A 12880-nucleotide genomic window follows, 5' to 3' on the forward strand; every position below is an offset into this window, starting at 1 on the left:
AGATTCCCTGTAACAAAAGCCCTCAGGGGTGATGTGGCATGGAGGGACGAGCTGGGGGGTGAAAGCAGGAGGTATCTGCTGAGGCTCCCTGGGTTGGCGCCTAGAGAAGACAAGTCTGGATTGCTCCACTTCTGGCCCTTGTGTACTGGAGACGTTGGGAGAGGAAAGAGCAGTGAATTTCTGGCATCTGAGTGGGAATGGCCCCAAGTTGACATCTGACTGAAAAGAGGAATCCATGTGGGGAAAAGGTCTAATAAGGCCACTCAAACCTAGCAGTTTTTGGTGCTGTGTTCCCCCTCCCCATTGAGATGCCTGAACCAAACACAGTGGATTTGGGTCAAGACAAAAGCTTCCCTGGCTGCTGTGTCTTACCATTTGGTAGAAATCCTCCTCTTCCACGTTCCTGTGGGAAGCACTTGCCCTTGAGTTTGAGAAGAGACCTACCAGGGCTAGGTCTTTTCCAGGACATTCGAGATGCCGCTCTTGGGAACATCAGCGGTCAGCAGTATCTGCTTTAGCTTCCACCACTAACCTGGAGAGCAGCATTCAGCCTCAGAGGTCTCCCACCATTCCCCATTTGTCAGAGCACAACCTGGTCAGACCCCTCACTCACCCTTTGTCCCCATGGCACAGTCAGTACCTAGAGGCAACAGAAGCTGGCAGGTATGTTTTCCTCAGTCTGTTCTAGTCCACAGCACAAGCTCATGAGACAGTGTGGCCTGGCTTATGTGTGAGCTGGGTTTCCACAGGAACAGCTGAGATGAAAGCAAGTACATCCAGGTGGTGAGGGCAAACCACTTGGATATGTAAATATATGCTCCTACCTGCAGGGGCTGCCATGTGAAAATGACCTTTCCAAGCACTTACCACTTTTGGTTTATCACTTTCTTGGATAACATAGCTAGGAACCTAGGCAACTTTGTTTATCTTCCCAGGCCTTTTCTGTTTGGCTGCATGATACTGCTTCCAATTTCCAGAACTCCTGAGGGAAATGCTGATTTCTATAAATCCCAATAGATATTTCAATTAATCTCTCCAGAGATTAGTATTTCCACCTCAGAATTTCTTGGGAGAGAAAGGGGAAGAAAATTCTGTATACAGACATTTTCATATGCACTGAACATCTCTTTAAAATACCAAGAATTTGAGTTGCCATTACCTAATTGCTGTTTCTAGATAAGATATTGAACTTAGATTTGATCAAAACACCTTCAGCATGTTAAGAATTACTTCTTTTAGTAAACATATTCGTACCCCATCATGTAACATCATGGACGACGCACTGATGCACAGTGATTTTCAGACCACAAAGCAGCGAATTCTCTGGTGAGGGAGCACTCCTGTTTTTAACTTGCAGCAGCTCACTTCACCACTAGATGTCTTTGAGCGCTGCCTGGGATACAGAGCAGTTTCTGGTGCTCAAGGCCAGGCCGCTTTCAACCCTTCTTTTGTCCATTGTATGCACTGAGGTTTTTTTAACTTAATAATTGCTTTGTGTCCAGGAAGAGCTGCAATTCCATGATACTGCCCGCACACCCTGCACTGCCAAGGGTTATACAAGTATAACAATAGACAGAACTGGCCTGGGTGGCCTGCACACATAAACCTCTGCCGAGTGTCACCACGTCCCTGCGCGATCTGTCACAAAGCACAAGAACAACTGACTACTCTGGTCCATAATATCTGTCCAGTGCCTGGCACTAGGCAACCCTGCACATGTTTTGTTGCTGTCTGAGCTGGATGCACACATAAAGGTGGAATTATCTAGTTCTTGCCCTTCTTCAAGCTGTCACACCCAACACGTCAGACGGCAAGAGAAGGCAGATGGAGCAAAGAGTGGGTTGCAATCTTTTATTCAGTAATCAGTCCTGCTGTGTGGTAGCATCTTAGGAACTGGAACCAAAAAATGCAAAAATACTGAGTTTTCAGCAGTGAAAAAACAGGCAGTATAAAATATTCCAGTATTGCCTCCTAGAACCATTATTTCAGTAAGAGCCCTGTTTCAAAGGCAACATGCTTATTTAATTTGCTTGCTTTCTATTCTCAATCCCTCCCCCCCAGAATTGTTCAGACAGTAATCTCGTGACCCCCATCCCACCTGCACACATTATGGGGAGCCAAACACCACATGAATCTCCTCCTGATTCCCAAAGGTTTACTGAAGAACATTCTCCCAGTGGTGTCAATGGCCAAGAAGACACGGATCATTGTGATACGGAGTGGTCCTGATGTTCTACACACTGCAGACAACCGTGGTGCTACTGAGCTCCGAGAGGCTCCGTCTCCCGAATGAGCCACTGGAGAGCTTCGTGCCGGCCTTGCCTCTCCAGTTCTGCTCCAACTACTTCTCTGCACTTCCAATGGTAGTTGTCCACCCAGTTGCGCTAGAGAAAGGGGTGGGTATGACATTCAGCATAACCACAGAGGAGTCGGTACCCTTACAAGCTGTGTTCGGGCAGACATTTGTAGGCCCTTGTGTTCTTTGGGACTTAGAAGTTAGGCTGCAATGGGATCCTGTCCCAGAGAGACAGAGCTCTAATGTATGGAAGTGACTTGTAAATTTGATATGAGTAGGAACTGAAGCAATTGGTCCCAGGTCTTCAGAAGAGCCAAGGTTCAGTTCAGCTGACAAGTATTTAAAGCCTCTGAAAATCAGTCTCCAGCAAGCCAGAAGAGCTACACTGGCACAGTCTAGTAAACAGCTTTGCAAACTTCTAACTGAACAATGCAGCCCTGAGACACAAGTTGCCCTATTGATAGAACACGTAACCTTACAGCAGATCTTGATACTCTTCACAGTCCTCTTCAGAAAAAGGAAACGCAAACAGGATTGTCATTCAGAAAAGGAGGATGGGTTGAGGCAAAATAGAGTATGGTAGAAAAACAAGGTGAAACACTAGTGAAGGTGGTGGGAAACCTGAACAGTAAGTTTAGAGTATGAATCTATTCAGGACATAAATGCTGATGAGACGTATCACTGATGTCTGCTCAGAGTCCATAGGTACTGCAAAATGTGGTGTGGCTGAATGGGACTGACCATAAGCACATGCAAACAACAACGTAAGACATAGTGTAAGTCTCTGGGGAGAAAGCATTATAGTCTCACAGAAGTAAATTAAGGCAGGAGTAGGAAAAGAGGAGAGATGATAGCAGCAAATAGGTCAAGGGAACTATCAAAAAAATCATTGGAGGGGCTCTTGCTGCCTGTGATGACATAGAATAATTTAGATGAGAAAGACCTCTGGAGAGCTAATGGAGTCCAGCCTCCCACCCACAGCTGGATCGAGTTTAAAATCAAGACAGACTGCTCAGGATGGCTTGCTGGATCAATCAAATTGAACAGAGGCCAGTGGTTTTTATAAAGACAACAGAAGAAGGTGGTGCTAGTTCAAAGAAGGCAATACAAACCTATTGTTTCACTTACCTCTTTTTGTGTCAGCAAATTAACATCAATCATTTTTGTCTGGATTGGAACCAGGGTTAAGGGTTCAAAAGTCAGGCTCCCTCTGTTTTTGAAATTATACTGCAGCAGAAAGACAAATAGGGTTGTAAATCTTTAGGAACAGCTCCAGCCAGACCACGCTTACCTCCCAGTTCATGCCATCACTACAGAAAAACCCATGTAACATTCAGATGAGAGGGTAGCAACTTACTGTTGAAAAGAACATTTTTCTTACAGCTCAAGCAAAGAATCTCAACATAAACATTAGTTATTTCCTTTCAATAGTTGCTTCTTTAAGGTCATGCCCCATGTCACAACCGTACAGGACTGAGCTTGATACTGTACAGTCATCTTCAGTTTGGCATTTCTAAAAGCATAACCCAGCCAGACTGGCAGTTATAAAGTCAAAATCTGTCTGCAGTTTTGTTTCTACTGCCACTGAGGACTCTCTATCAGAGAAGAAAATCCTGACTTCAGAAGATCAGCTAACTCTACAGCAATAACTTCAAGGGGCTGAACAAAGGTGTTCTGACATCCACACGGAAAACATTTTGAAAGTACTATCACATAGTTGTTTTATATGCATGTATGTGTTTGAAATACACATTTCAACCTAAGGAAACTCTGCAGAAGCAGAACTGTCATCTGTGTCTCTGTTAGCAAGGGACACTTAGAATCAGTCTTCACCATAGTGAGGTTTCGGAGACCTTATGTAGGATTCAACTGTCCGCAGCATGGTCCCACCTCAAATTCCAGTACTTTAAAGGTTTATAACCAGTGAGTCATGGAGAAAGGTGCATCTGGAGCACGTCATTCACCTTGGTTTCAGCAGGGATCACAAGGACGACATTTTCTATTCGGATCCCGAAGGACCCATCTTCATAATACCCAGGCTCTGCAGAAACAGACAGTAATTAACTAAGCCACATAGCTGCACTGTGCAAATACTTATTCCCTATGGCCAAACTTCCACTGCATGGGTTTAGTCCGCTGAAGTCACTAAGCAATCTTGACATCAAGCATCCACAGAGGCAAACAAATTTCTTACTCTACTTAATCTGCACATAAGCCTTGAGCAAGGTTAAAGCAAAAGTTCTCAAAGAGAGGAGAAACAAGACAGACAGCCCTCAAGCTCAGAAAGTCTCCTTGCAAGAGAGAGCACAAAGTACATGTGTTCCAAATATCAGATACTAATGGTGCCCTTACAAGTTGTGTTCAGCCAAAGACAATACTAATGCCTTTACAAAAGGCAAGTGGGTAACACCTTCCCCAAAACCACTTATTTTAGAGAGCGCTCCCAACTCCCTGACAGGACTTTGCAGCCCTGAAGGAATGTGCTGTCTCTCAGCAAGCCTTAACAGGCTGCTCGTTTACTACTGGAAGAATACAGCATGTAAAGATTTAATAGCTGCCTCAAATAGCTCATAGTAAAGACAGGATTAGCTTCTGAAAGCTTGGTGTCCAGCTTGTACTGCAGCCAGCTCTTCCACTGCAGAATGGGAGGCAGCATGCCAGAGCCTAGCTGGTCAGCAGCACAGCTCTGCTGAGGCTTGCACTGTAAAGAGCAGGCAGCAGGCTTGCAGCACCTGACTGCAGAGATGCTTTATGGAAGGTGAAAGAGCTAAAACAAGGATCTTTACCTAGAAAGTTTAAATGACAATTAAAATAACACGCTCAGGAGGCAGGACCAGAGTTTACGATCCCATCTTTCTTTTACACTGCTGTCAGATTTATTCCTTCTGCATCTTAAAGAGTTTGGTCCTTCCCCAGTAACCAGAGAGAATCACCAGTGATAAATACCATCAGAGACGATCATTCCAGCCTCCAAGGGCTCGTCTGCAAAGGTTTTGTAGCTAATGCCACAAGGACCCTCATGTACATTTAGGAATGAGCCAACTCCATGCCCTGTCCCGTGCAGGTAATCCAAACCACAGTCCCACAAGGCAGAGCGCGCAAAGGAATCTAGAAGGTGACCTGCAGGCCAAAGGGAAGAGATGGACATGGAGAGAGAATGTTATCAAGTCAGGCACCCAGAGAGCAGCTGATAATCACCCTGAAGGTTCAAACCTGGAAAACATGCAAAAAAACCCCCAATCAACCAACCAAAACCCCCCACCATCAACCAAAGAAAGCAAGTCATTGGATTGTTACAAGTTACAGGGCAGACTGGGCAAGTCTCATGTTCAAGCCCTTTCTAAACTAAAGAGCCCCTGTCTCTCTGATTGCACAGTTCTTCAGAAGATGGTCTGTAACAGAAACATTGCACTGCTGCTTGCTCCACTGGGGATTTCAGAAAACAATCTAGTGGTTAAATCTTCCACTGAGAATTCAGCACCTTTCTTAAAGGTAGCTGCACTAAATGAACTCAGACGACTTGCTAATTGTATTTGGTGAACTAATCAGCCAGACTTCTTGCCTGGATGGCCAGTCATTTCAGATTGTTTCAACCAGAATGTAGAGATTTCTATTGCCTGCCTGTGAACATCAAGCCCGTATGTTCAAGCTCAGACACCCTGCAGTTTCAGTTGCGGTTTCTTGTACCACTATGCCGCTGCTTTTTCCTCTCCTACCCAAGAATGCAAACTGAATAAAACTCTAAAAAGAAAAGTCTTTGTGCAAGGGGTCTCATCAGGGGGAAAACAACTCTGCAACAAATTCACCAGGGGTGAATGTATGTCATAGCTTCTCCTGCACAAATCAAAACAGCTCCTTCCTGGGTCATTTTTCCATGCTGCTCACTGACAAAAGAGATTCCACATTAACTGAAACAGAATGACCCTGTCCTTTTGGAGCTGGAAAGTGACCTCTCACTTTGATAGGACCATGAGGAAAGCATAAAGACAACTTCCAAGGACAGAAAGGCCACAGATGTGTTAGAGTGACACTGAGTGATACAAGTCAGTATCAACCTAAACGCATTTCAAATGCCCTTCAGACTTTCTCCCTCAAAATTCTCAGCACTGGTTGATGTTGAGAGAGGTGGCATCCATAATCCAGATCCAAAATACTATGATGGAAACAGACACAGAATTACATCAACATGTGCCTAACCTGTCAACCATAACATTGCTCTCAGACCACCAGTTCTCCAGAGGTCACTGCTGTGGTCAAAACACTCCAACTCACAAACCCACCTTTGGTTCCATTTGGGAAGATGGCTGCACTCACAGCTATATGTCCCTTCAGGACATAGGTGAAGCATTCCTGTCAAAGAAATGTGTGCCATAATTAAAGAGGGAGAGTCAAAACTTCCCCAGGAATAGAAAGAAAGACTGCATCTTGAGCAAACTGCAGAGGACCTGGGAAGGCTTGCTCATGCTTCACAGTGGCTGGCAACACCAAAGCAAACCATGAGCAGAATGACTTTAAATTACTCTGAAGATATTTCTCTGCTAATTATGGAGAGTGTCACTAACTCAGAGCACAGGTTTAACAGCAGGATTCACCTGACCTACTTGACTGATTTTCTCTGTGGCTGTAGTTTTACTTCCTGAGCATACCCTACAGCACATTTTCATCATCCGGTGAACTATAATGATGAAATTAGTTTTAATTAAAGAAGCAATTTAAAATAAACAAAATTACATTGCTGAATTTCCAACACAGACCTCCTTAAGTAAGTCTGAGACTGGTTTTTTATATGGTACACTAGACACAAACCACTACTGCAGCCTTGCATTAGACACTGAGCTCTGCACTAAATTAAACCCCCATGTTGGACAAGCCAGTAATATCTATCTTCAGCCTGCTGATTCGATTATTTAGAGAAGACATGTCACTTTGCAGATGAGAGGTGTGCAGTTTAAGATAGAAAGGTGTCATTCTCTAAATCACTTAGTTTATGTTTTGGAAGTATGAAGTCTGACAGCCTCCTTTTCACTCTTTATCAAGATGCTGTCACATACTATTAAATAAATGATACTTGATATTTTGACTACATAGCAATAGGACACACTACTCATTTGTCTAAGTATCTCTAGTAATAAGTGTCAGATCACAAGCAACACTGAGATGCCAAATTACCTTTTCATAGGCTGATGGTGTGCCAAAATGCATTGTCCTGGTCACATCTGTTGTACCATCTCTTCAAAGACAAAGAAAGATGTAGGAAGCAGAGGGATAGGGGAGAAAGATCAAAGTGAGAATGCACAAAAAAAACCAGTCGCACTGCAGCAAAGCAACCAAGCTCATAATTGGGTAAAGTCATCTGCTGATGATGTAACAGCTCTTAATCGCCAAAATTCCTGAACATACACGTCCCAGATGTAGCAATAAGGACTTACAATTCAAAATGTTATCTTTCATCCATAAGCATCCCAAAGCTCTTCGCAAATTAGAATCTAAACTGCACATAAAAATGATGCTAATTTGAGGTTTAGCAACTGGTACCCATCCATAGAGAACAGAACAGAAAAGGCCAAATTTGTATGGAAGATGATTCATCAGCAGTTTAAAAAGATATACCTATGCACAAGTGACAGCTACCAGCTCAGGGAAGAGAAATATAAGGGGGTACAGTGTCCCTTCCATCCTCAGGGAGTCTTGTTCTAAGATTTCTACAAGTTATTCAGCATTTGGATAGGGGTTAGTCTGAGATGTCTGAAACTGGCTCTAAGTTCCTTCTAACAAATATCAATTTGAGCCGGCTGTCAAAAATAGAGGCTTTTAAATAATGAGTTCCCTTTGAAACACTCCTGTGCCTACGCTTTTCCCCTGCACACACAGGCCATGGTCACAAAGAGCTCACGGTTTAACTTCTTAGCAGGGCCAAGCAGAGCATCCCTGTCACAATGCTGTGGTAAGTGACATTGATGTCCAGCTTATATTGTATTCAAAGGGCTGCTTTTCACAGTGGCACTAAGGAAATCATTAATTAGGCCATCAGAGGAAGGAAAAAAGATCTCCTTGTAAAAATCTTATCAAAGGATGTCTGTATGGTTCTTCTGCAAAGTTCTTCCTGACTAACAAAAAAGCATACCTCTAAAGACAAAAGCTCATCTCAGAGAAGCAGCCAGGCCTGTCCTGCATCTTAGTGAACAAGCCACTTCTCATCTATTTACACTGGTTAAAAACACCACTTCTTTCATTTTCCATGGAGTCAAGAGTTCCACAGTAAACAGCTGCAGAGATCTGAGGCCACTGAATGTCACTGTCAAAACAGTACTGAGTGAGTCAACAGACATATGATGCCCTCCCCAGAACACACCTCAGACCCAAGTATCCACTGCAGTGAGAAGCCCTGTCTCTGAGTCTCTCTCTGGAAAGGCAGAGAACACCACAGGCCAGTGCAGTACTGCCCTGCTTTGACCTCAGCATCAGTCAATCTGCCCACAGGGCAGATCTGGCAGGGGAGGTGCCTCACTCATCTGTGCAGGCTGCTGTGTAGGCAGCCCACACCTAAACAGGGCAGTCAGGCCTGTGCTAGAGCACAGCTACCATTACCCTGGTAATGGGACTTAGGTGAGAACTGTACTTTTAGACCTTATCCCGTACCCCAGATAAGGCTTGTCAGCAGCCCCAGTCTGCTGCTCTGAGCCCAGCTCAGAGCCTCCTGTCACACATCAGCCACCCACTGACTGATGCACTTGGCTTTATAAAGGGGATACAATGAGCAGGCTCTCTGTGAAATGGCACTGTGCTCAAAACTACATGTCGCCACGCCTGCCATAGCAATGGGGAGCTGACCCTGCAGGTGGTCATGGGGAGCAGAAAATACAGCACCTTTCATCCCACTCACTTGTATTGTGCTCCTGAGTCAAGGAGGTAGATCTCGTTCACAGACAGTGTTCTGTTGGTCTCAGGAACTGGCCTGTTCAGTTAAACACAAAGCTTTTTGTTCCATAGGTTTAAGGTCTCCATCCCACGTCTGCAGTCCAGAAACCATATTAAGTGCAAGCTTGGATGTGTCTGCTCTGATTTCTTGTGACAGTGATGGAAAACACACATGCTGAGCCAGGGATCATACTGAGGAGTGTATTTGTCTACAGTAAAATAGCACTACAGTACAATATAACTTTGTTGCTCCCAGCAAAACCCTCAACATCTGTTCCTGGACATATTTCAGAACAGTCTGAAGTTCATACTCCTCTTTCTCAGACTTCTACCCCCAAAATAGCCCTTTTCTATGGCCCCTGAGCAGATCAGCGTGATAACACATGCATGCTGCCAGCAGAGAGAGATTTTAATTTAGTAAGTGTGTAAGCTCTGGTGGAATAAAGCGAGATGGCAATCAACATCTCCCTAGAGTACTCTGTTGTGACACCACAAGGAAGCCTGACAGCTCCTTCCAACTATGTTTGCTGAAGGATGAAAGGAGAAGCTGCGTTTCTCTTACTTGTAGTGAATGATGGCTCCATTTGGACCTGTGCTTGATATGGTAGCAAAACTCAATTCAACAAAGTCTTTCTGTTGGCTGAAAGAAAAGATTGTGATCACTACAGTACAAGTGAGAGGAGCACACAGGCACCTGAGGTACCTGGAGTGCACCATCATCAATTTCACATCATCTCAGCCTTCCCCTTAGCCTTGAAAGCCATCTGGGCGAGCATATTTGGGTAGGAGAGTTGTACAGATTGAAGCCCTATCCTCCCAACCATGTGGAAACCTGCTTTCCGTCTCTTTCTTACCAGCAGAAAATTCACCACCCAGCCCACCTATGGAAGACATGTCCTGAACAACTTCTTCTTTGTTACTTATTTACTCAAAGGCATTTTTAGAAGTCTTGTTGATGTACGTACGTATGTGAGTATCTCTCAATATAAACGGTGCTCACTCTCCATCAGAAGAGAAGGAAATTTAACTCTCATATCAGCTCCTCTGTGGTAACAAAGCAACTGTCTTATATTTAAATGTCCTAACCTGCAGTATTCCTCATTGCTATCTCAAAAGAAAACCAGATAGGATCCAGTGGGCTGGGGTTTCTATCGCCCAAGAGACCCAATTCTTTCCCAACTCTTTCAAGCATTCAAAGAAATCCTGTAGTAATGGTTTGTCCTCAGATAAAACTTATCTGCAAGTGAGCTGGATTTCTAAGGAATGAAATAAAAACAAAGGATAAAAACACCACCCAGAAACCATCCTCACAGGGGATTTACGTTTTACCTGCGGAACTCCTCGGCTTTGTCTGCAGCAATTATTTCTGTTACTGTTCCCTTTGGAACCTAGTGGACAAAGATGTAGGTTGAATTAGCACACCAAGAAAATGCTAAATGCTTAAGCACTGACCCTTGTCTGTGCATTACGAAACCCAATCTTGAAGTGACATCTTTCCAGGCTTTCTGTCCTCATTCCTCAGTACTGACAAGCACCAACCTAGCAATATTGTGCAGGGCATGTGAGAAGAGGAAGCAGAGAAACACAAAGCAGTATTGCTGAACCCTGACTAGGAAGCAGTTAATGCACTGTTAATTTCACTGAGATACGTGCAGAGGTAACATCTCACAAGACAACATCTCTTCACAGACAGGTTACCCTAAGCTTAAACAGTTATCTCCAACAAACCATGGTATTAGCAGAAATTTTATGCTTTTAAATAAGAAATGGAAGCAGTTACAGGAAAAACAAAGGACGTTCAATTTTACTTTAGGCATTTCATAAATTGAAACCTGTGACAACCTCCCCAGGCCTGGGCAACAAGCAAAGGGAAGCAAGAGCTAGGTTTCATAGCCCCTGAGGCAGACTTCTTGAGGTACTCAGACATGTAAAAAGGTACCTTTGGGAAGCCATCAAGCCATCTCCATGGATAAAGTCAATGGACTCAGACATGCAGTAGCACAGAAGGAGCACAGCTTAGTAAGCTGCTGTGTAACGCTGGGCACTCTTCACCTTCACTGTGTACTTCCAGAGAAAACATGACTAATTTGTCTTTATCCCATTTTCACTGCACATGGGCATGACTGCACCTCTCCATTCATAAACGCCAAATTTGTCCATACTGCCAGACAATACTGATCACCATGAGAATAGTGCTGAAGTATTGCACCAAAATGGGTATTTCTTCATTATTTATACTACCAAGCCAGCACAAGACAGTATTAACACTATATTAAGCCTACTCGGGTAATTTCTCACCTGCTCTGGCTTTGGACTGTGTAAAATGAATGGGGGCCTTGGATGAAAGCATGACTGAAATCCCCACCAACAAAAAACAGATAAAACCCCAACAGGTTTTCCACTTCTAGCAAAGGCACTATAAAGACTGTAAAATTTTATGCTCATGAAGAATTTTACATGGCAAAAAAATCTCCAAGTTAAAAAAAATGAATACACTACCTCTTTCTCCAGCCAGTTAAAGAGCTCGCACAGGGCAACAGCATCTTTAATCTGTGTTAAAATAGGCAGAAGAAAAGGGAATTGAGAAGAAAAAAGATTTATCAAGCCTCAGTATAAACAGGTTTTAAGGCAAAATACTTTAACCTGCAAGTTTCAGAAACACTAAGAGATGATCTAAGAGGTCTTTCTGTGTTCTGCCTCCTGTGATTAATAAAAGCACTGGAAATGTATCTGGACAATTAAATAAACATTAATAAAAGCTTACTGCTGGAAAGTATCGTATTGTGAAGAATTACCAAGTACACAGCAAACCCTACGTGACTTTCAATTCCCTTGTGCTTCAACACGCAAGATCTTGCGTTTCAGCTTGTGGCAGGTAACCACGCGACACAGCTGGTGATGTGACAGGGGAACATACCCTTTCGGCACATGGCACCACCGTCTGTCACACAGCTTCTGACTTCTCTCTTGCCTGATAACCCCCATTTTTAGTTCCTTTTTTCTACATGCTTACAACATGCAGAGGCAAGGAGACAAGTACAAAAGAGGAGGCACAATTTTGTCCTCAGGTGGCCGGTGACAAAGTGTCTGTTCAGTACAAGTATTTTTACTTCCCATTACCTAACAGGCAAAGAAAAGCATCAAAATAGAAAGTAGCAGTTCCCAAGAAGCTAGCAGAAAAGATGGAACAAGGCCAGAACTGCCAGCCCTGCTTTAACTGCCACATTTCTCCTCTTGCGAAAATTGCTGCTTAAAATTTAACAGGAAATAAACAAGAGAACATTTCAGCCCCACCATGAACCTGTTTCACAAGTAGCTTTTTTTGTTTGAAAATATGCAGCTTTCTGGGAAATCAGTCTCATTTCCATTGTGTCATGATGATGACACAAAACCAAGAGTGTTTTGAGGACACTTGACTGCTCCTGAGCATCTTGAACTGTGTTTTGCACCATGTGTCAAAGAATTTCTCTGTGTTCTCTAGGCTGTGTTTATACAAGTCATAACAATTTGAAGACTCCACTGAGAAAGACAACAGAACTAGCACAGGGGAAAGAACAGCCTTTTAAGGGCTCATACTCTAAACAACACTTCTCAAGTCTGCAGGGTCTTCCAACAGAGCAAGGCTGGTTCCTCACACTATCACAAATGTTGTTCTTCACTCCAAGG

At 43.7% G+C, this 12880-nt stretch overlaps 1 protein-coding gene across 4 annotated transcripts in view; it reads right to left on the bottom strand.

Annotated features, from left to right (window-relative positions):
• Positions 1–1837: 1837 nt before the first annotated feature.
• The window catches only part of XPNPEP1 (X-prolyl aminopeptidase 1), a 34049-nt gene continuing 23006 nt past the window's right edge, over positions 1838–12880 (bottom strand). For all 4 annotated transcript variants that reach the window (XM_061372637.1, XM_061372638.1, XM_061372639.1 and 1 more), the window contains 10 exons: positions 11714–11764; positions 10544–10602; positions 9777–9854; positions 9180–9251; positions 7466–7526; positions 6577–6646; positions 5243–5416; positions 4261–4337; positions 3425–3523; positions 1838–2384 (listed from right to left, as the gene is read on the bottom strand). In XM_061372637.1, coding sequence (XP_061228621.1) covers positions 2259–2384; positions 3425–3523; positions 4261–4337; positions 5243–5416; positions 6577–6646; positions 7466–7526; positions 9180–9251; positions 9777–9854; positions 10544–10602; positions 11714–11764 — 867 coding nt within the window. In that variant the 3' untranslated portion in view covers positions 1838–2258. The remainder of the gene's footprint in view (positions 2385–3424; positions 3524–4260; positions 4338–5242; positions 5417–6576; positions 6647–7465; positions 7527–9179; positions 9252–9776; positions 9855–10543; positions 10603–11713; positions 11765–12880) is intronic.

Source organism: Neopsephotus bourkii, unplaced genomic scaffold (assembly GCF_033783945.1).
Source record: "Neopsephotus bourkii isolate Nb327-2 ecotype Australia unplaced genomic scaffold, CSIRO-AGI_Nbou_v1 NB_1615, whole genome shotgun sequence".
In the NCBI taxonomy this organism is placed as follows: domain Eukaryota; kingdom Metazoa; phylum Chordata; class Aves; order Psittaciformes; family Psittacidae; genus Neopsephotus; species Neopsephotus bourkii.